The sequence below is a fragment of the Hipposideros armiger genome, unplaced genomic scaffold (genome assembly GCF_001890085.2).
Source record: "Hipposideros armiger isolate ML-2016 unplaced genomic scaffold, ASM189008v1 scaffold_413, whole genome shotgun sequence".
Classification (NCBI taxonomy): Eukaryota; Metazoa; Chordata; class Mammalia; order Chiroptera; family Hipposideridae; genus Hipposideros; species Hipposideros armiger.
In genome coordinates this window covers 162018-186183 of record NW_017731763.1, presented here as the reverse complement: position 1 = coordinate 186183, position 24166 = coordinate 162018, and the positions used below count along the sequence as shown (strand labels likewise).

General features: G+C 36.1%; 3 protein-coding genes across 4 annotated transcripts in view; 1 reads left to right on the top strand and 2 right to left on the bottom strand.

Moving 5' to 3' along the window:
* Window positions 1-1814, top strand: part of COL9A1 (collagen type IX alpha 1 chain) — a 97054-nt gene extending 95240 nt beyond the window's left edge. The window contains exon 32 of one of the 2 annotated variants that reach the window (XM_019663978.1): window positions 771-1814. In XM_019663978.1, the coding sequence (XP_019519523.1) occupies window positions 771-955 (185 nt within the window). In that variant the 3' untranslated portion in view covers window positions 956-1814. The remainder of the gene's footprint in view (window positions 1-770) is intronic. The other variant, XM_019663977.1, reaches the window with a different exon arrangement.
* A 6746-nt stretch (window positions 1815-8560) lies between these two features.
* Window positions 8561-17130, bottom strand: LOC109394156 (collagen alpha-1(XIX) chain-like). The gene is made up of 3 exons (XM_019663981.1): window positions 17004-17130; window positions 10671-10748; window positions 8561-10493 (listed from the first exon to the last, which is right to left on the bottom strand). The coding sequence occupies exons 1-3, from the start codon at window positions 17125-17127 to the stop codon at window positions 10366-10368; spliced, it is 330 nt and encodes a 109-aa protein (XP_019519526.1). The 5' UTR covers window positions 17128-17130; the 3' UTR covers window positions 8561-10365.
* Window positions 17131-17134: 4 nt separating this feature from the next.
* Window positions 17135-24166, bottom strand: part of LOC109394157 (collagen alpha-1(XIX) chain-like) — a 65085-nt gene continuing 58053 nt past the window's right edge. Inside the window, exons 20-21 of the mRNA XM_019663982.1 lie at window positions 23563-23691; window positions 17135-17307 (exon numbers count right to left, since the gene is read on the bottom strand). Coding sequence (XP_019519527.1) covers window positions 17135-17307; window positions 23563-23691 — 302 coding nt within the window. The remainder of the gene's footprint in view (window positions 17308-23562; window positions 23692-24166) is intronic.

Below are 24166 nucleotides of genomic sequence, written 5' to 3'. Positions count from 1 at the left end.
AAATTATATAAATGTATAACCACTATGTTGTACACCTGAAATTAATATAAAATAGTATTGAATGTCAACTGTAATTGATAAATTTAAAAGGGGGGAGGGAAAGGGAAGGGTATAAAACAAGTCATGGGGATGTAAAGTACAGCATAGAGAATATAGTCAATAATATAATAGTGTGATACAGTGTCAGATTGTTGCTGGACTTATCATTGTGATCACTTCTTTAGGTATATATAAATGTTGAATGACTATGGTGCACCCTTGAAACTAATATAATATTGTATGTTAGCTATATTTTTAACAAAAATCTTTTAAAAAGTCAAAAGAATCAGGTGAAGTTAATTTTAATAATATAGTTTATTTAACTCATAGTGTTCCAAATATCATTTTATCATGCAATGCAAAAATTATTAATGAAATATTTTACATTTTTTATAACAAGGCTTCATACTGCAGGTGTGTTTTACACTTGCAGTTCATCTCAGTTTGACTGAGCCTCATTTCAGTGCTTAATAGATGTGTGTGGCTAGAAGCTACCATATTGGGTAGTACAGCTCTACCGATGGAAATGTGGGTTAGAGATGTGAGGTCTTGCACTTTTAAAATCTAAGAAACCCAAGTCCAGTGAAGGAATTTTATCTTCATCATTATTCCCAAAAGCGTTCATTAAGCCCCTGTGTGCACACAGCTGTGCTGTGGGGGTCCTATGCTTTCTGCCAGTTTGCAGCCTCGAGGGTCCTCCTGTTCATATTACCATTTCTTGTGTGTTTCAGGTGACCCAGGTCTTGCCAGCTATGGGAGGAACGGCCGGGATGGCGAGCGAGGCCCTCCAGGGGTGGCAGGAATTCCTGGTGTGCCCGGCCCCCCTGGACCTGCAGGCCCTGCTGGTTTCTGTGAGCCAGCCTCCTGCACAGTGCAGGCTGGGCAGCGAGCCTTTAGCAAAGGGCCAGATCCGTGAAAGGCTGAGTGCTGCTTGGCTGTCCACATGAACCACGGCTGGCAAAAGAGCTTGGAGGGGAAACACTACCCAAAACCTGGGCAAGACAGGACAGCACATTACCTTCAATGTTATTACAGAAGTCCTACTTGATGATCAGATTTAAAACAATGGTGCTATTCAATAAATCCTCTTTCCTTTCCCTTGGAGGGGAGACAGCAGAGTCATCAGTTAAAAAACAAAACAAAAAACAAAAACGAAAAACCTCCCTTTAAATAAATTTATTATCCTGTTCCCAGGATCTTGAACTTTAGTGTGTTATACATATGTGACATATTGTGGGCCACTGTGCCAATAAACAAAAACAACTGTTTGGTGTACCTCAGTTGCAGTAGTTATTTTCATTTTTTTATTTAGATGTTGCTCTCAGATTATTGTTTAGCTACATAGAGGATTACAGACTAATTATGAAGAAACCCCACTACAGTCAATAGAACTGGTGCTTAAAATCCCCATCGATGTGCTCTCTTGGGAGTGGCAAGAAAGCTCTGTGCCACGGCGAATGATCAAATGATATCCTTACAGCACATGTTGGGTTTCACAGTCAGCCTGAATTTTTGTTGAACTGTACTGTATCCCAAACCTATTAACATTTTGAGTTCTTCTATGTAATAGCAAAGAAGGAATTTTAATATCCTGCCATTCGTAAGATCTGTTGATGAGATTATTTATTTTAAAAGTTTGAGGTAACATCTCTGGTTGTACCAAAGAAGAAATAAATATGGTTTCTTAATCTCTTGCATGTTTTCTTGTAAATAATCATGTTCAATAAAGAGAAGTCACTGAACTTATTTAGATACATTAAAACTTTTACATTACTGGTGTTTCTATAGGCATATGTTTATAATGTTAATGCTTTTTCCTACAGAGAAATCAAAAGCCTTTACTGTTCCCCTGAAGATGTTACCCAGTGACAGAAATTCTTTGTATGTATGTGTGTGTGGTGTGGGGCAGGGAACTTCATGGACCTTTTTGAAAGTCTAATGAAAGCTATGGACCTAAACCCCAGAAAAAATGCATAAATCCATATGCACAAACAGTTTGCAGACTATTTCAGAGACTTCATGTATCCCCTAAGCCTAACCTTGCTCCGTTAGGAACCGCTGCCTTCATTTCAACGGTTTGTTAACTCCTTCCTATTTAGAACTTCACCGCTGCAAAAATGATTTATGTTTCACCAGTTTTTTTTATACACTTTATAATGGCAGCTCAGCTCAAACACTGTATTCTTATCAATCAGATAGGTATTGCCTGACCACTCAAGCACTTTATTACTATTTACATAATCACATTGGCTTGCTGTTTTATCAACATCTGTATAAACTATCAATCAGACTTAATATATTCATTTTATTTCACAGTGCATATGAATGACTTGTCCCAGGGCATATAGTGCAGTGCACAAAATAGTCAATGTCTTCAGTGAGTTTATGGAACTCAATTCTCTCAATTCAAGGGAGAGTGAGCCCTAATAGGATTTTTGACATCACTTTTCTTTTTCTCATGTGTACGTTCTATACATTTAAAACTTTAGCCCTATTTGCTTGGTGAAATCAATCATCGTGTAATCTGTGTTTGGAGTTTTTTCAAACTGTTTAAGGCATCTCGTTCTTTACGTCTAGCATGGATTGTGCTTAAGGAGAATGACTTCAGGGTGGCTCCGTAGATCAGTGCCATTTACACACACCAAGATGTTCTTTCTTTGTGTGGCGTAGATGACTTTTGGAAATAGTTTTGGTATCTGTTTTAACTACTTAAATTATCTTTATATAAAGATGGCAAACCTTTTCAGGTACTGTGACATATAGTCAAATAAATGCAAAGAAATTGCCTTGTCTTTTCACCAAGGTGGTTTTATTTTAACTGGAGTGACATAATCAAATATGATAAAAGAAAAATTAGATAACCAAATAAATATGTTTCTCAGTTCTATAATATCATATTAATAATAAAATTTTTTAAAAATTCAAAGAACAGTTCATTCAAATGTTTTACAAACTTGATATATAAAAGGCTGTACAACAATCTCCACAGATACTTTAAGCAATATTGGAAACAACTACTTACAAATAGATTATGTAAAACTAGCACATTCCAAATGGTGAAAACAATCCATTATAAATTCAGTTAAGTGAAATAGTTTAGAAGCAATAAATACTTGACTGAGACATTGCAAAGAAAAGCGTTCAGCAAATCCTTTCCATGAAAGAGAGTTGATAAATATTGAATTAGACCAATTATCCTTCTCTAGCAAAATAGAAATCTCCAAAACCTCTTGGAGATATTTTTAAAACTTGGATGAGGTATCACCTAGAGCACTTGCTGAGAGAGAAGTGTGAAAGTAATTAAAGGTAGTTAGAAACTGGCATGTTATTCGGGGCAAATGATTTCTGATTTATTTCTAGTCAGTGCTTCTGTGGCATTACAATATCCTTTTCATCCCAAATATCTGACAGGTTGGTTAAGAACTATGGAAATCACTTCCCAGTCTGAGCACATAAATTCACTGGCATGATTTGGGATAACTGACTTCTGTCTAGCAGAAAGAGTAGTCCTATTTGTTATGTGACTGATTTAATTATTTATGGACACTTTATATTTCAGGCTGACTAAACAAATATTGCTATTCTTAAACATCATTAGTAAAATCTGATTTACTTGCAACATGAAATAAGCTTAATGTAAATCCCTACTTTAGAAGATCACCTCTGATTGTAGTATTTCATTTTTTGGCTATTAGAATGTCTCTAATGTATAACATCTCTGAGCTAAAAAAAATAAACCAATATAGGGGGAAGATCACTAGAAATACATAAAATCATACCAAATATTGAGAAAATTGCTTTTAGACATTTTCTGGTACCCTTGAAAAAAGGAGTGAGAAAGCAATAATAAGAAAAATAATACTAGCCAACTAGTAATTTTGCTGTTTACAAATGGGCAATGGACACAAATTATTTCAAATATCTCTTTAAAAAAATAATATTGGTGTTCAATAAGTACAGGTCAAGTTCTTTTGTTTTTCATAGAGTAAATACTTTTCAGTTGTGTACTCAGTCCTTTTTAGCAAGCTTGTGATCTAGGACATGGCAGTATTAAGTGCATATGGCTCAGTAAATATTAAACCAAAATTGGTTAACTATAATAATGTATGAGTAGAAATACACGTGCTCAAATACTCTTTAAATAATTAACTAGAGGAAGTGCAACCTATTTGTTACATTATCAGAAACAGGATGCCGACTGCTTTATTTTTAGTCTTAATAATATTAATAGTCTTCATAAATGGCAATCCATGCTAATTTTCCCCTTAACATGCTTTCACATCTTGCTCTTGCTCCAAGTTTTCTAATAACTAGAGAGAGAACAAATGAGGGAAATTGGCTCCAAGAAAGTAACTTTGTTTTTGAGATTTATTTAATTTGTCTTTGCCGTCCAAGTTGAAATTCTGTGTGTGACAAGACTTTCTTAAAGACTATTCTGTAGAAAGCACCTGGTTAATTTACTACATCATAAGGTGACCTGAAGATGAGAATAGTCAAGAACTACATAGATCATTTCCTAGTTTAAGTAAACTTATAAATCCACTGGCATGTTTTGATCTGATTAATTTCAGTTAAGGAAACATGCTATGTACTTAACTTCTTATTATCTATTGTCTTATCACTAATGATAAAGACTTTATATTTATGAGAAAGTTAATTCTGATACTCCTTATCTTGTTCAGGTTCCCCTACACCAATGAGTCTCAAATCATTTTAGTAAGATCACTTTGTGGGACAAAAGTCACAAAGGACTGCCCGCTCTCTGACTTTTTCTTCTGCTTATAATTTTCATCCGAAATCATTAGACCAGGCTTTCAATGAGCTGCCAGGGAAATGGGTTATAAACTTAATTACATGAACTAATAAGCATTGATTCGTGTAACAAACACAAGTATAATTACCAGTACAGTATGAACAAGAACCCTTCGATAAACCAATTACAGGTTCCTTGGCATCTGTGTACCTCATGTTTGGTATGTGAGTTGAGGGCTTTCGGAGCATCCCTGTCATTGAGGCTTAACAGAATGGAACTGAAGTGTGGTGCTTTGCCCACAAGAGGTGGTGAAGAGTAGACATGGTATTAATAACTACACCTTAGAATCCCTTGATTTAGGGTCAAATTCTTTATTGCTGACATAAGCGACAAGCTCAGTATACATCATGAATATATAGGAATCAAGGCCTCAAAGCATGATATCCATGTGAGATTTAGAATAAAACTAGTGCCATTCCACTTAACATTGAGTGTGTTGAATTAAATCTTAAAATAGTTTGATGAGGTAAGGTCAAGAACAAACAAGATAGGAAAAAAATGCATCCTAAATGTTATTTTTAAAATAAATAGTTATAAAATATGCCATAAAATAATCTGAACTTAAGTACATTAATACACTGAAAAATATTTATCCCTAAAATATACTTTAAATAATACAACAAAATAAAAAGTTGTAAAGTAATTACCATCTTTCCACCCATAAGCTTACTATGGCCAAGCCACACACATCCTTCTGATAAACTTAAATCTTATTGAAATACTCCCCAAATTTAGTGAAATTTCCTTCCTTACTAACAGTATTCACTTTTGACAACTTCATGAAGCAAGTAGCTAACTCAAGTTGTACCATATATCACTTTTTTTTCCATCTAGATTTTCTTAGTCTTGGCTTTGGTTTTATAAGCCTACCTTATCTTTGAGTTAAATTTTTGCTATTCTGGGTCTGCCTGAGTGAGTTTTCTCTGTGTTCACCTGTGTGTTAATCCAACTTACCTAAACTGACCAGCTACTCTGGCATGATTTTATTGAGGAAAAGGTTTGGGTTAAAGCTCCAGCTACTCCACACAATAAAACTGAAGAAATCCATTTGTCTTGTTTCCTGGGACTCCTAGTAATTAAACAAATTTAATGTAATTAATGCTGCCTTTACCGGCCAACAAACAAATGAATACAGTATCTAAGATACTTTGAAGTATCTAAGCACAAAAGATACAAATTCAGTTATTTTCTGCATCTCCTCCTCTTAGAATTCTATATAATCTCTGAAAGGAAATTATTAAAAGGGGGGTATATTCCTCAATAGTAGAGTGTTAAGAAAGGACATTAAGAAACAATGACAAAAAAAAAAAGAAGAAAAAAATGACAGTAAACACTGTGTCTTAAGGTGGACATGAACGAATGTGAAAAATAATTTAGAGAACAAGAGCAATGAACAAATCTGTAAAACTATTATGAGAACTCACTGAAAAAATTTAAGCATATAACTTAACCTGGAAATTCTAAGTCTCAGGATATTATTACCAATGTTAGGAAAATTAAAATGGTATTTCGAAAAATAGTCTTCCGTGTCTTACTTTTGTAAATACTGGTACAGTTCTAGAAAAATATAAATATAATATAAATCTAATTGTAAAAATTTAAGTACCCTGAACAATACGAAGATTTAGATATTGTGTAACTTTATAAATGGTCAACTTCTTGTATTAAGCTAAATGCTTTTTACTTCTGTGTCAAAAGAGAGTATGCTGTCTAAAAGGTAGGATGATTACTTAGGTGTTTTCATGTTAATCACTAAAATATGAGGGTCGTGTACAAACAAACTAAAGTTATAAATAATAAGTTTGTAAGTTAACTAGGTATATAAATCCACTGAAGAAATAAAATTGAAAGAGCCAATAAATCAAAGGTCATTGTGCCTGTTTCAAAGAAATACTTAAAATGAGAAAAAAATATAAATAAAGAAAACATAAATTAACAAGAAATTATTTACAAAAGTAAAAAATAATAAGTGCAAAGGCAAGGATCTGATTTACTTGCCCACTAAACTGTTTCTACCCTTGCATTTCTGGAACTCTGTTCAGTTCTTCTGATTCAAATTGCTTTAAACACCATCTTGTGGACAAAAGGAGGTATATTATAAGAAAAGCTAAATCTTATTTAACTCCCAAAACATATTCATAAAAAATGATTTTATAATCCAAACATTAAATGACAACTTTTACAGGCAATGTATCTTATGATAATTAAGCTATATAACATAAGTGACTAAAATTTTAAAGTTTCAACAATGTCATGAAGATATAGAAATAAATCTATGGAATTAAAGTCATTAAATTATATTGATCACAGGTGAAAAATTTCAAAGGCTAACACTGGCTATGTTTCTGTTATGCTTAGGAAAAAATGGTTAATATCTTCAGTAGGAAAGAACAATGAACAAACTCATGAATGAGTCTTCCTTTTTCCTTTAGATTCCAAAGGCCACTAAATATGAATTGAAGTCCTACCTTATTCTTTGCACAGAAAGATTTCTATTTAAAAATGTTAACTGATCTTGGTATAAAATGTTTGACTGGAATCTAAACATACTTTCACAGGGCAAACACAGTTTTAAGTATTAATTGTCATCATAACCTATAATTATTTCATATTTAAACACTTATGTTGTCTGGTCTCCAAAAAAGAGATAACTCAGGAAATCTGATAATTCTTCTTCCCTGCTGTGGACATTACTGATATCTACGTGAAAGTAAACAAATGTTTTGGAATGAAATCAAATGATACAAGAGAGTTGGCAACTACCAAGTTATTTAGGGGAACATTTCCTACCCTACTTTGGGGCCTTCATTATCCACTTTCTTTTTATTAAAAAAAAAACTAGGCCAACGCCAAATCTCCACTTCATTTAATGCTTATATTAGCTGGACCCAGCCTTGCTTGTTGCTCTGTGTTGCATTTCATGTGTACAGAAATGAGACAGGAACAAGTGTTGGAAGGTAGATAATACAGTAGGGTGAGAGGGGCTTGTTCCATGGGGACACAGTCTTATTTCTCTAGTTATGCCACAGTTTAGTTTCAGTTATATGTGTCAGTTATGTAAAAAATGAGCTTGAATCACTGTGACAGCTCTATTTTGTAATACACATCATATACCATTATATTCTGCCCCCTACTTAAATCACCTGAATAAATCCAAATTCTTAAAACAGGAGTAAACCATTCCAGCATTAATGAAATTTAGAAAAAAGAAAGGTTCCTAAATATGCAATTTGCAACAATGGCTGCATGACATATTCTGTGGAATTAAAATGAACAGAAGTTGTAAAACAAGAAAATGAATTAAGTCTTTTGATGTATATGAAAGGACTCAACGAAAATAAAGAAAAATACATTAATCATCATCAGCAAAAAAGTTCATGAAAACATTAAAATGCTAAAAAAAATACTTCTGGGTTAGCAAAGAGGCCTAAGGATACACAACCTATTAATATGAAAAATAATCTTTGAAAACAAAATGTTTAGCTTTATGACAAATTCAAGTATATTAATGAGTGGCAGTAAGCTTTCAGAAAATTTGACACATTAAAGTTTAACAAATTAAAAGTTCAAGATATACACATAGCACCAGATTTAGGTCTCTGTACATTTTTTGGGGGGATAAATTACCATTTTACTAAAAATGCATATGTATATGCATTAAATTGTATAAGCTTAAAACACAGCACCATTGTAGGTATTGCACGGAAAAGAAAAAAATCAATTGAAAGCTAAAAACACTTCAAATAAATAAAGTAACTTTGGAAAATAAATAAACTTGGAATTGAAATATACAACATAATTCAATATGAAATAACCAAAGGTTGTCTGTATGCACAGCCATGTAGACAGTACCTGACCAGCAGTTTATTCATCTATAATGAAAACCAGCTCAACTCATGGGTGCATTTGAACAAAGCCTGTCTTAATTTAGGCACGCTACCTAAACAACTCTGCTCACAGCTTTCCCCAAATTCAGCGGGCTTGCCTTTTGAAACTCATTTTGCAATTAACAGATAGAAGCAATCATCCTAACCTGCCTTAGCCACATTGGAATCTGCTCTGTTCCTTGAAGAGGTGTGACCTCCTGATTTCTGTGACAGAAGCGCTGTGGGCGGCACGCTCTCAGCACCTATGGGACCCACTACTTAGATTTCAGCAACATCCTCATGCTCAATGTTCCAGAAAATCAGTTGTTTCCAACCCACAGTTTCTCAAAATAATGTACAGCTAGGCAATGAAAATACCATTTGGTGATTTGGTTGGTGATCACTGTATTTTCGTTCCCTGTCAGAGGACATGGGCTTTTGCAGCACCTGTGGTATCCCCTGAAGTGAGTGTTAACTCTTTGGTCTGAGTGTTAGCTGCATATTCATTCGATCTCATGGCTTTCTCTGCTGCCCTGTATCTCTTGTTGCAGCTTCCGGAGAAACATGATTCTTCACAAGAGCTTCTGAGCTTCACTTTGTCCATATGCATCTGCCAACGCCACACATTCATCTTCAAGGGTTGTTTGTTTGTTTGTTTGTTTGTTTTTCAGTCGGTACAAATCCCATCCTTTGTTATGATGGCTGGTTCTTGTCTTAAAGTCTGAGAGTGATGAGGTCAGAAGGATAATGGATACAGAAGCCCAAAGACCTTGCTAGACCATTTAAGCTTCAAAAGTACCATCGACAGCTTGGCGCCTTCATCACCAAACACTTCTTAGGGAAAACAGCTTTTTGTTTCCCAAATGAGAAACTCAGTGAAGGGACCACAGCGTTTGTAAGTTGGACTTCGTTCCTCTCTTTTCATGCAGTCTATATTCATGCTGGTGGTGATTGCTTTGAATTGAGCTCATTATACAGAATTAACAAAATTATTTCAGTAGTTAGCTATGGTGTGTTTTTGGACTTCCTGATAAAATAGCCTCCTTTTATTTTTTTTCTCAAAATATAAGTTATAAAGTGAAACTCTTATTGCCTAACTATTCCTCTGCATAAGTAGAATGGATGTAGGATGGTATAAGAATTCTTAAGCTATAAAAAGTAGTCAAAAACCATTTAGCAGGAGCAATGCATTATATCAAAAAAGTTAATGAAATTTTTAGCAATGACAGTAAATTTAAACACCAAAAAAAGTTCAGGGTAAGTCGGAAATTTTACAATTCAGAAATCAAAGGCCAAATACAAATTGATGAGACGACAAAATGTACATCACCATCAGTCTACTAAATCAGAAGGTGTAATTTTCTCTTGAAGAAGAACTAATGATGAGATTTGCTTATGTATTTCATAGAAAACCCTGAATAAAAATCAGTAACGGTGAAGCAAAACATATGGAATGAATTTGGGGAAAAGTCTAAAAATGCTATTGCAATTACTATAGGAATTGGATTCAAATTGTTGCTTTTAATGTCTGCCTACACCAGAAAAAGAAACAAAAAACAGCCTCACATATCATGAGGGTTTGACAGTATTAAGATAGCTCCAGCAGCAAGGAGATATCACCCAAAATCAAGTCTTGCTCAGGTGTGTTTACTTCCGCCCTGTCCGCTGATGGCCATGAGATACAGGATAGAGGCAATCTTCTGGGTTACATCTTCCAGTAGGTCCTGGGGGACCCTGGGGACCTGGGGCACCTGGTGAGCCTGGGAAACCTGGAGCTAATGAAATAAAAGACCCGATCAGAAAGCAGATCATACATGGCTCTTTCCCCCTCACTCCAATGAACATGGATTATTCAACTTCTCCCGTAGCAACACAGAAGGGCCACAGGGGAAAAGGCATGGTTTTCATTTTCAGAAGTGTGCTTGTGTTGTGAGGATAAATATCACTATTACCTGAAGTCCCAGGAAGGCCCGGACTCCCTGGAAGCCCAATTCCAGGTTCCCCTCTTTCTCCCTTCTGGCCTCGGTAGCCTAAGGGAGAGATATATAAAAAGAGAGACACAAAAAGTAAGTGTTCTATGGCAAAACAACACATACAAGAACCATGTTTTAGGGTAGGATATTTATGTAACTCTTTCACTTAACATAAATGGCATATTAGCTCTCTGTTTTGCATTAACCGCTTATGATACTTACATATCAAACAGATTAGAGGCAATAGGCAATGAGGATCTTAGAAATATGCAACTACTATAAAAAGTTTCAACTAGTCAAACTTTTGATAGTGAGATTTTTGGCACTGAAAATCATACCTAAAGGAGTCAAATAAATCATTCATACCTTCTTTCAAATAGCTATGACAAAATATGTGAGCCCCTTCAATAGGAATTCTGACTGGGGAGTAGGTACAGGCTAAATATAAGTATACTGGGCCAGCCGAGTGGCTCAGTTGGTTAAGAGCTCGCTCAAGAGTGCGAGCTCTGAGCAACAGGGTTGCCAGTTTGATTCCCGGCCTGAGCTGAGCAGCCGCTGAGCTGCCAACAGGTGGCAGGATGGCTCAGCTAAAAACAAACAAACAAACAAAAAAAACCAACACTACGGTATACTGAAGGAGGTCTGCTTACTACAAAGACAGGATAATATGACAATAAGAAGTTGGACCTCAGTCCAAGAATTAAAGGGAATGAAAGGAACACAAACTCATAATTTTAATAAATGACAGTAAGAGTGTGAATATATGTGACCCACCCCTCTCAGGAGTCAGCAGAGGACAAAATCAGGTTTTTGTTCAAACTACTGTCTGTACCAACATTAAAACAGCACCCCTACATTTTAACATGGAGGGTTATAACTTCAAAGGATGAGGAGCCCCAACAATTCTAGAAAGCAAGAGGAGACTAAACTCACATCATCAATTTAAGGTGCTTTAACCAAAATAAATTAGGTCTAAGATCTCTGTACATTTTAACATAAAAATCATTCTTGTTCTTGAATATGCTTGTTGTCACCTGAGCTAGAAATGCAGAGAGCAATTTGTGTTCTGGGGGCCCTTATCCTGCCTTTTAAAAAGCATAAAACAATTTTGGTCTGTGTTTTATATACTGGCATCCGTGTAAGGCTTTGTTTGAAGAAAACGTTCTGTGGCTATAACAGTGATCATAAATAGAGCTTTAGTTTTCAACTTTGTCCTACTTAAACAAGCTTAAAGATGGCTTCTAGTCCCAAATGAGCAGAGCAGTCATGCAGAATCATGCAGAAACACAGCAAGGCTAGTAAGTAGGAGAGTATCTCAATAGGAAACAATAGGCCTTAACTAAATTGTGCCTTTCTATAAAGATGTGTTATGACAGCCGAACATGATAGGAGGACAAATTGTAATGGTCTCTATGAACAGTATGTAAGACGAATTATTTCTCATTATGGTTGAGAATTAGACATCTGTTTTGGGGTTACCATTCTCAGTCTTGACTTGACCATACAGTGTCTATACATTATTATCAAAATAACATTAGTACTGTAATCACCACACTGTTATTTCTTGGCTTTGGAGGTATGACCTGATACATGTGAAAATAGTGGAGAAAGGATATACATTCAGGATATATTTTGAGGCACATATTGGAAATAAATTCAGTGGGAAATCTTCACATATTTATGTCTGAACACTATGTTACAGATATTCAAACAATCCTAGATCCTGGAGAGAACAGTGGCTTGAACATGTGGTACAATACCCTAAGTTGATACATATTCAATTTTAAAATATTACCAGGGCTTCTTTTATATAAGTGACTTTCATTTAACATATGTAAACAACAAGGAAAAATGTTTGTACTTAGGGTCATTTTGAAAGCATCCTTCCAAATTCATTATTTAAACATTTCTGCCGTAAAATAACATTTACTACCTGAGGTATGTCTGATAGTCCAACCTAAATTTTACTACTACAGAATGATTATAAAGTTGGCTCTCAACCTATCCTAGTAAGTGCTTAAGATCTTAGGCTAAAAAATGAGGAAGACATAAAATAAAGATATTTGAACTTTGAATTAACAAGAGGGTTAATAAGACTGTAACACAATTCCAAATGAAGAACAGGCCGGCTGAAACCTACATATTTAAATTCAGTTTTCAAATTTTAATATAATGCAAAAATATCTTATTCACACAGATTTAAGTGTCTATGGTATCACAAAACAAGAAAGGATAATTTGTATATTTGTCTAATGCGGTAACATTTACACTTCTATTGGCTGTAATAATTTATTTCTATAAATCTCTCAGCTCATTAGATTAATAACAATGTACTATTAATAGATAAAGTTGTTGAATTGCACAGGCCCACAAGAGCTTTCTACTTTTAAATTTCCTGAAAAGGTCCCAAATTCATTCCTTATGAAGGCTGCCATAGAGCCATAGGTTTTTATTTTATAACTGTTTCACAACAAAACTTCAGATAGGAATGCTAATAAAGTCAATAACAACTTTCCTACTTTCTAGAATTAAGCTTTTCACCCAGGTAGGGTAGGTCTCGCCTGAAATTTAGAAAAGACTCAAAGGCTGGTCTATCTGTAAATGGACATGCATTTTCATGGCTTATAAGTATGCAGGATGACAGTTTGCTATCACTGTAGCTTATGTAGGAGAAGAGAAATCAAACAACAGCAATGTCCTAATCTGGAGCATCTAGAGGTACTGGTCATTGAACAAATTTGGTGCTTGCCGTAGTTTTTCAGATGGTAGACATTATTTGTTTCCAGTACACAGATTTCCATTTCAACTCCAGGGATTTAGTTCCAAAGTTGTAAATCTGTGCATCTACATACACACTGGACAAATGAGGCCAGTCAAGGAGTGTTACTGGCGTTTTGGGAGGACAGTTATTGATGTGGGGCCTGCTGTGAGCCATATGAGTTGTTTGGCCTCCCTGTTCTTGCCTACTGGTGACCACATAGTGCTTCAGTCATTTTGACACACACATGCCTCTCACTTCCTCAGCCCCCAACTGCTAACAAATTTAAAAGGTCAAATCTATATCAGTCACGTGAGCTACCTTATGGGCCACTGGCTTACAAATAACAGAAGGTTTCCTTCATTATAAACCAATAACAGCTAAGCTTTAAAAGTTCAAATATAAGAACAACCGTTTCCAATGGTTTCCTATCAAAGCTGATGGAAGGCACATGAAATGGCTGGATCTGCTTTTCCCTAGCTCCACATCCATTCAGTGTGTGGGGTTCTTTCTGAATGGACAGGGCTTTCAAGTGTGGCATGTGATCTTCAGGGTTTTCCTAGAGGTGGAGAACCGACTGTACAAACAGTTTAAGTAAAGCTCTTTCTCATAAAACTCCACATTAGGAAAATTTGCTTTCTTGTGTATGTGTGGAACTCAGCTAGATTATGCTTCTTGGGGCTTCTTTGATCCTAATATGACACCCCAGCAGCAATCGGCCCTACTCTGCAGACCCAAGGTGGGAAAGCACACCAAGGAAAATTCTCTTCTCAGTGCACAATAGGAAGGCGATAGTCAAAACCCATGGGATGGTTAAAATATAAAACTGTCTGGAAATGCTTTTGAGTTTAAGAAGTTGTCAACAATCACCCCCTTGGAGAATTTAGAAAAAATGCAAATGAGGTGACTCAACTTGAACTATAATGGTCTCTATCCTCACTGTGAGACCCCAGGGTCCTGAAAGAGGGTCCACCAGTTTCTGGTATCAGAATTTTGGTAGGAACAGTACTCCGTTTTTAACTTGGATCACATGCTTCTAATAGCCTCACATCAATTTTCTCCTTGCACTCTACATGTCTCCTGCTTCTCAGGAAACTTATGAGACTGCTTAAATTTCCTGTCTTTCCCTAAAGATAGTAAGATAATATAGGATCATTCTTTAGTTCATATTTCAAACCAAACCTCTTTATTGCAAATGAAAATGGATTTGTTTCCTGAAAAACACTGAAAAAAGTATCTCCTTTAGAAATTTCAGAAGAGCCACCATCAAACAGAACTCGTGAGTGGGCAGAACACACTGCTGCTCTGTGCCCGTATTTCCTTCCCCTTTCTGGGCTGCCTTTTCTACTTCCACTTTCTCTCAAACTCAATGATGAAGAGGACTAAGTCAGCCAACAGCAACTGAACTTTGCATGGCCACTAGGGTAGCAGTTTTATATGCATTATTTTCTTTTCTTTTTGAGAAAACTTTTAAATTGAGGAACAAAGCTTTGAAATTACATGCATAACTTCATCTTCTGAGCAATTCACATCTATTTTATCTACCAGAGAAAAGCCCTTCAATTCCTTGTGAACTCCTGCAGAGGCACCAAACACCAAACTGCAGCCCCTTGTTTTAATTTTTTGTCAAATTTCTTTGTGGCTTTAGAGGGGATTATCAGTATAGCATGACAACAGGTAAATATTCCTCAAAAAAATGAATCCCATATTTTGCAAGTTTTATTTTTCTGCTGCATTTCTGGCATTTGGAAAATACTGGAAAGGAGATATCATGCAAACCAGAGGAGCCACCTAACTGAATTATAGTCAAGATAGGTCTGTTGTCAGAGAGCCTCCAGTGAGACAAAAGTTTTGTTAAGTTTACTAAACCTGGGTTTTATAAAACTTGAAAATCATTTTAGGGAAATCTTTCAAATTCAAGAATGGCACCCAAAGCCCATCCGCCCTAAGAAATATTCTATAAGATCTCCTCGGCAGAACTGCAGATAAAATCCATGGAAATCCTTCACAAAATGGAAGGTAACTCAAGTGGTGAATTCAAGTCTTGTTTCCAAAAAATTCACTGATACTGTTGACTTAGCGTTGCTTCTGACTGACAGCCTTCCAGGTGGACCTTCCCTACATGGGAAGGGAGCCTGGAGACAAATGTTTGTGTCGACAGGTGGCTCCAGTCCCAGGAGGTATTCCTTGACATCTGGACCTTCCACTGTTCTTATCCTTGGAGACTGCTACTGTTTGAAGCATCTATCCAAAGTTTTTCTCCTACTGGTGTTAACAGTCCTTATTTTTCACATTGTTTGAGGTATTACACATCTTCAGATGGGCTTTCAAGCTCTTCGTTCCAGTCTCATAAACTGACTGCAGAACAGACCCAACTAGCAAAAGATAATAACCACCCTCGACACAGCAGTGCACACACAGAAGTTTACACCGATTCAATACTTTTTCTTCCAACTATGTGCCAAATCTCTCTATGAAATGTGGGAAAAGTAGAATATACTGTTTAGGTAAACTAGAATGAGTTTATTGTTGTTGTTTATACTGTGCTAACTAAACCAGAAACCTTGCTACTCTCGATTGTAAGTTAAGACACTAACAGACCCTGTAATTGGGGACAGTTGTTTTTTCAGATGAGGGAAAACACATCAATCACTTTGGGGCACTTCCTACAGAAAACAAGGCTCTATGTTATAGAGGAGCAATAGGAAGGAAAATGAACTAGCGAAAGAAAAACAATTCCTTGTATATGTGGTGTTTTGGACTGTATTCCTATGTAATTTTGGTGTTAACTTTCCCTTTTCTCCTTTATACAAGTTTCTGATAATTTCAAGGAAAGCCTTGAGCTCCTCTGTGGTAGCACAAGCAAAGCAGTTTCCCTGGTCTTATCTTTCATGGTATGTACTCACTGGATTTAATATTTCCTTGTCAGAGTTGTGAATCTTCTAAACCAGGGTCTATTTGGCCCCTTTGTTGATTGCTAACATATTTCTAGAAAATGGGCTTGCCAGATCAATTTAGTCAAGCTACATCCAAGATTTTGTCTCTTGTAAGGTTGTCTTTTTTTTTTTTTGCCATTTTAAGTAAAGTCTTGCTTTAAACATTTTAGAAACCCTATGAGAATTCTTTAAACTTCAAAAGTTGTCATCCACAAGCTCTATGAGGAGGAAAAGGATTCTAAAATTTCTCAAAAATATATTTTGGCTCCAAATGACTACTTATAGTAGCATCTCTTAAAACTTTTTCCTCAGTTTCTTTAAGATACTAAGATGATTCTTGCCTACTTATATTGTTAGGAAGGCACAACCAACTCTGAGATGCCCAGATAATAATGATATATAAGCATATATTTCTACTGTTATTATAACAAATATTATTATTAAAATACATTTAGATTAGCAGATAATTATCAGTTTTAAATTTGAAGGAGCAACAATTTATTTCTAGAAGGTCAAATATTAAGGTGTTCCATATATATATATATATCCTTAACTGTGATTAGCGTGCTATAAATACTGAGTGTTAAAGAATTGATAAATAAATATTATAAGACTTACCTTGAGGTCCAGGGTCTCCTGGTGGCCCAGGTAACCCATCCTTGCCTGGTGGACCGGGCCTCCCATGAGCTTGAGCAGCCAACATTGCTGCCGGTAGCTTGAGCTGAGATAGGAACACAGCCATCCTTTCTTCATTTATGGAAGGGAAAACAATATACCATGTTATGGAAATACTTTTTANTTTTCAGAAGTGTGCTTGTGTTGTGAGGATAAATATCACTATTACCTGAAGTCCCAGGAAGGCCCGGACTCCCTGGAAGCCCAATTCCAGGTTCCCCTCTTTCTCCCTTCTGGCCTCGGTAGCCTAAGGGAGAGATATATAAAAAGAGAGACACAAAAAGTAAGTGTTCTATGGCAAAACAACACATACAAGAACCATGTTTTAGGGTAGGATATTTATGTAACTCTTTCACTTAACATAAATGGCATATTAGCTCTCTGTTTTGCATTAACCGCTTATGATACTTACATATCAAACAGATTAGAGGCAATAGGCAATGAGGATCTTAGAAATATGCAACTACTATAAAAAGTTTCAACTAGTCAAACTTTTGATAGTGAGATTTTTGGCACTGAAAATCATACCTAAAGGAGTCAAATAAATCATTCATACCTTCTTTCAAATAGCTATGACAAAATATGTGAGCCCCTTCAATAGGAATTCTGACTGGGGAGTAGGTACAGGCTAAATATAAGTATACTGGGCCAGCCGAGTGGCTCAGTTGGTTAAGAGCTCGCTCAAGAGTGCGAGCTCTGAGCAACAGGGTTGCCAGTTTGATTCCCGGCCTGAGCTGAGCAGCCGCTGAGCTGCCAACAGGTGGCAGGATGGCTCAGCTAAAAACAAACAAACAAACAAAAAAAACCAACACTACGGTATACTGAAGGAGGTCTGCTTACTACAAAGACAGGATAATATGACAATAAGAAGTTGGACCTCAGTCCAAGAATTAAAGGGAATGAAAGGAACACAAACTCATAATTTTAATAAATGACAGTAAGAGTGTGAATATATGTGACCCACCCCTCTCAGGCGTCAGGAGAGGACAAAATCAGGTTTTTGTTCAAACTACTGTCTGTACCAACATTAAAACAGCACCCCTACATTTTAACATGGAGGGTTATAACTTCAAAGGATGAGGAGCCCCAACAATTCTAGAAAGGAAGAGGAGACTAAACTCACATCATCAATTTAAGGTGCTTTAACCAAAATAAATTAGGTCTAAGATCTCTGTACATTTTAACATAAAAATCATTCTTGTTCTTGAATATGCTTGTTGTCACCTGAGCTAGAAATGCAGAGAGCAATTTGTGTTCTGGGGGCCCTTATCCTGCCTTTTAAAAAGCATAAAACAATTTTGGTCTGTGTTTTATATACTGGCATCCGTGTAAGGCTTTGTTTGAAGAAAACGTTCTGTGGCTATAACAGTGATCATAAATAGAGCTTTAGTTTTCAACTTTGTCCTACTTAAACAAGCTTAAAGATGGCTTCTAGTCCCAAATGAGCAGAGCAGTCATGCAGAATCATGCAGAAACACAGCAAGGCTAGTAAGTAGGAGAGTATCTCAATAGGAAACAATAGGCCTTAACTAAATTGTGCCTTTCTATAAAGATGTGTTATGACAGCCGAACATGATAGGAGGACAAATTGTAATGGTCTCTATGAACAGTATGTAAGACGAATTATTTCTCATTATGGTTGAGAATTAGACATCTGTTTTGGGGTTACCATTCTCAGTCTTGACTTGACCATACAGTGTCTATACATTATTATCAAAATAACATTAGTACTGTAATCACCACACTGTTATTTCTTGGCTTTGGAGGTATGACCTGATACATGTGAAAATAGTGGAGAAAGGATATACATTCAGGATATATTTTGAGGCACATATTGGAAATAAATTCAGTGGGAAATCTTCACATATTTATGTCTGAACACTATGTTACAGATATTCAAACAATCCTAGATCCTGGAGAGAACAGTGGCTTGAACATGTGGTACAATACCCTAAGTTGATACATATTCAATTTTAAAATATTACCAGGGCTTCTTTTATATAAGTGACTTTCATTTAACATATGTAAACAACAAGGAAAAATGTTTGTACTTAGGGTCATTTTGAAAGCATCCTTCCAAATTCATTATTTAAACATTTCTGCCGTAAAATAACATTTACTACCTGAGGTATGTCTGATAGTCCAACCTAAATTTTACTACTACAGAATGATTATAAAGTTGGCTCTCAACCTATCCTAGTAAGTGCTTAAGATCTTAGGCTAAAAAATGAGGAAGACATAAAATAAAGATATTTGAACTTTGAATTAACAAGAGGGTTAATAAGACTGTAACACAATTCCAAATGAAGAACAGGCCGGCTGAAACCTACATATTTAAATTCAGTTTTCAAATTTTAATATAATGCAAAAATATCTTATTCACACAGATTTAAGTGTCTATGGTATCACAAAACAAGAAAGGATAATTTGTATATTTGTCTAATGCGGTAACATTTACACTTCTATTGGCTGTAATAATTTATTTCTATAAATCTCTCAGCTCATTAGATTAATAACAATGTACTATTAATAGATAAAGTTGTTGAATTGCACAGGCCCACAAGAGCTTTCTACTTTTAAATTTCCTGAAAAGGTCCCAAATTCATTCCTTATGAAGGCTGCCATAGAGCCATAGGTTTTTATTTTATAACTGTTTCACAACAAAACTTCAGATAGGAATGCTAATAAAGTCAATAACAACTTTCCTACTTTCTAGAATTAAGCTTTTCACCCAGGTAGGGTAGGTCTCGCCTGAAATTTAGAAAAGACTCAAAGGCTGGTCTATCTGTAAATGGACATGCATTTTCATGGCTTATAAGTATGCAGGATGACAGTTTGCTATCACTGTAGCTTATGTAGGAGAAGAGAAATCAAACAACAGCAATGTCCTAATCTGGAGCATATAGAGGTACTGGTCATTGAACAAATTTGGTGCTTGCCGTAGTTTTTCAGATGGTAGACATTATTTGTTTCCAGTACACAGATTTCCATTTCAACTCCAGGGATTTAGTTCCAAAGTTGTAAATCTGTGCATCTACATACACACTGGACAAATGAGGCCAGTCAAGGAGTGTTACTGGCGTTTTGGGAGGACAGTTATTGATGTGGGGCCTGCTGTGAGCCATATGAGTTGTTTGGCCTCCCTGTTCTTGCCTACTGGTGACCACATAGTGCTTCAGTCATTTTGACACACACATGCCTCTCACTTCCTCAGCCCCCAACTGCTAACAAATTTAAAAGGTCAAATCTATATCAGTCACGTGAGCTACCTTATGGGCCACTGGCTTACAAATAACAGAAGGTTTCCTTCATTATAAACCAATAACAGCTAAGCTTTAAAAGTTCAAATATAAGAACAACCGTTTCCAATGGTTTCCTATCAAAGCTGATGGAAGGCACATGAAATGGCTGGATCTGCTTTTCCCTAGCTCCACATCCATTCAGTGTGTGGGGTTCTTTCTGAATGGACAGGGCTTTCAAGTGTGGCATGTGATCTTCAGGGTTTTCCTAGAGGTGGAGAACCGACTGTACAAACAGTTTAAGTAAAGCTCTTTCTCATAAAACTCCACATTAGGAAAATTTGCTTTCTTGTGTATGTGTGGAACTCAGCTAGATTATGCTTCTTGGGGCTTCTTTGATCCTAATATGACACCCCAGCAGCAATCGGCCCTACTCTGCAGACCCAAGGTGGGAAAGCACACCAAGGAAAATTCTCTTCTCAGTGCACAATAGGAAGGCGATAGTCAAAACCCATGGGATGGTTAAAATATAAAACTGTCTGGAAATGCTTTTGAGTTTAAGAAGTTGTCAACAATCACCCCCTTGGAGAATTTAGAAAAAATGCAAATGAGGTGACTCAACTTGAACTATAATGGTCTCTATCCTCACTGTGAGACCCCAGGGTCCTGAAAGAGGGTCCACCAGTTTCTGGTATCAGAATTTTGGTAGGAACAGTACTCCGTTTTTAACTTGGATCACATGCTTCTAATAGCCTCACATCAATTTTCTCCTTGCACTCTACATGTCTCCTGCTTCTCAGGAAACTTATGAGACTGCTTAAATTTCCTGTCTTTCCCTAAAGATAGTAAGATAATATAGGATCATTCTTTAGTTCATATTTCAAACCAAACCTCTTTATTGCAAATGAAAATGGATTTGTTTCCTGAAAAACACTGAAAAAAGTATCTCCTTTAGAAATTTCAGAAGAGCCACCATCAAACAGAACTCGTGAGTGGGCAGAACACACTGCTGCTCTGTGCCCGTATTTCCTTCCCCTTTCTGGGCTGCCTTTTCTACTTCCACTTTCTCTCAAACTCAATGATGAAGAGGACTAAGTCAGCCAACAGCAACTGAACTTTGCATGGCCACTAGGGTAGCAGTTTTATATGCATTATTTTCTTTCCTTTTTGAGAAAACTTTTAAATTGAGGAACAAAGCTTTGAAATTACATGCATAACTTCATCTTCTGAGCAATTCACATCTATTTTATCTACCAGAGAAAAGCCCTTCAATTCCTTGTGAACTCCTGCAGAGGCACCAAACACCAAACTGCAGCCCCTTGTTTTAATTTTTTGTCAAATTTCTTTGTGGCTTTAGAGGGGATTATCAGTATAGCATGACAACAGGTAAATATTACTCAAAAAAATGAATCCCATATTTTGCAAGTTTTATTTTTCTGCTGCATTTCTGGCATTTGGAAAATACTGGAAAGGAGATATCATGCAAACCAGAGGAGCCACCTAACTGAATTATAGTCAAGATAGGTCTGTTGTCAGAGAGCCTCCAGTGAGACAAAAGTTTTGTTAAGTTTACTAAACCTGGGTTTTATAAAACTTGAAAATCATTTTAGGGAAATCTTTCAAATTCAAGAATGGCACCCAAAGCCCATCTGCCCTAAGAAATATTCTATAAGATCTCCTCGGCAGAACTGCAGATAAAATCCATGGAAATCCTTCACAAAATGGAAGGTAACTCAAGTGGTGAATTCAAGTCTTGTTTCCAAAAAATTCACTGATACTGTTGACTTAGCGTTGCTTCTGACTGACAGCCTTCCAGGTGGACCTTCCCTACATGGGAAGGGAGCCTGGAGACAAATGTTTGTGTCGACAGGTGGCTCCAGTCCCAGGAGGTATTCCTTGACATCTGGACCTTCCACTGTTCTTATCCTTGGAGACTGCTACTGTTTGAAGCATCTATCCAAAGTTTTTCTCCTACTGGTGTTAACAGTCCTTATTTTTCACATTGTTTGAGGTATTACACATCTTCAGATGGGCTTTCAAGCTCTTCGTTCCAGTCTCATAAACTGACTGCAGAACAGACCCAACTAGCAAAAGATAATAACCACCCTCGACACAGCAGTGCACACACAGAAGTTTACACCGATTCGATACTTATTCTTCCAACTATGTGCCAAATCTCTCTATGAAATGTGGGAAAAGTAGAATATACTGTTTAGGTAAACTAGAATGAGTTTATTGTTGTTGTTTATACTGTGCTAACTAAACCAGAAACCTTGCTACTCTCGATTGTAAGTTAAGACACTAACAGACCCTGTAATTGGGGACAGTTGTTTTTTCAGATGAGGGAAAACACATCAATCACTTTGGGGCACTTCCTACAGAAAACAAGGCTCTATGTTATAGAGGAGCAATAGGAAGGAAAATGAACTAGCGAAAGAAAAACAATTCCTTGTATATGTGGTGTTTTGGACTGTATTCCTATGTAATTTTGGTGTTAACTTTCCCTTTTCTCCTTTATACAAGTTTCTGATAATTTCAAGGAAAGCCTTGAGCTCCTCTGTGGTAGCACAAGCAAAGCAGTTTCCCTGGTCTTATCTTTCATGGTATGTACTCACTGGATTTAATATTTCCTTGTCAGAGTTGTGAATCTTCTAAACCAGGGTCTATTTGGCCCCTTTGTTGATTGCTAACATATTTCTAGAAAATGGGCTTGCCAGATCAATTTAGTCAAGCTACATCCAAGATTTTGTCTCTTGTAAGGTTGTCTTTTTTTTTTTTTGCCATTTTAAGTAAAGTCTTGCTTTAAACATTTTAGAAACCCTATGAGAATTCTTTAAACTTCAAAAGTTGTCATCCACAAGCTCTATGAGGAGGAAAAGGATTCTAAAATTTCTCAAAAATATATTTTGGCTCCAAATGACTACTTATAGTAGCATCTCTTAAAACTTTTTCCTCAGTTTCTTTAAGATACTAAGATGATTCTTGCCTACTTATATTGTTAGGAAGGCACAACCAACTCTGAGATGCCCAGATAATAATGATATATAAGCATATATTTCTACTGTTATTATAACAAATATTATTATTAAAATACATTTAGATTAGCAGATAATTATCAGTTTTAAATTTGAAGGAGCAACAATTTATTTCTAGAAGGTCAAATATTAAGGTGTTCCATATATATATATATATCCTTAACTGTGATTAGCGTGCTATAAATACTGAGTGTTAAAGAATTGATAAATAAATATTATAAGACTTACCTTGAGGTCCAGGGTCTCCTGGTGGCCCAGGTAACCCATCCTTGCCTGGTGGACCGGGCCTCCCATGAGCTTGAGCAGCCAACATTGCTGCCGGTAGCTTGAGCTGAGATAGGAACACAGCCATCCTTTCTTCATTTATGGAAGGGAAAATAATATACCATGTTATGGAAATACTTTTTATATAAAAAAATTTTCAAATATTTTTACATGAAATTCAACAAAAGCATTTGGTTTTCAATTTAAGCACATCAAATTTACAAACTGAACTGATTACCTAGAGAGTGTTTTTGATTGGTCAAATAAAATGGATTGCACAACGTTGTTGGAATATAGATGCAGACCAGCTGTGCCAATCAGAGGATCTGAGAATTTTTAGTGCTTCAGAGATGCAGCCAATCTAGCAGATAAAACAATAACCTAGAATCTAACTAAATTCTGGTAGTGACTTATGAGAGAATTTAGGTTCATATTTAAAATTGGTTTTAGTAATATATTTTTAAGCCACTTTCCAACAATGTTGTGAATGTATGTGTGGTGATTTAAAAATATGTCCACAAATTCTTTGACATTCCCTTCCAAATAGAATTAGGTTTGAGCCTAATTC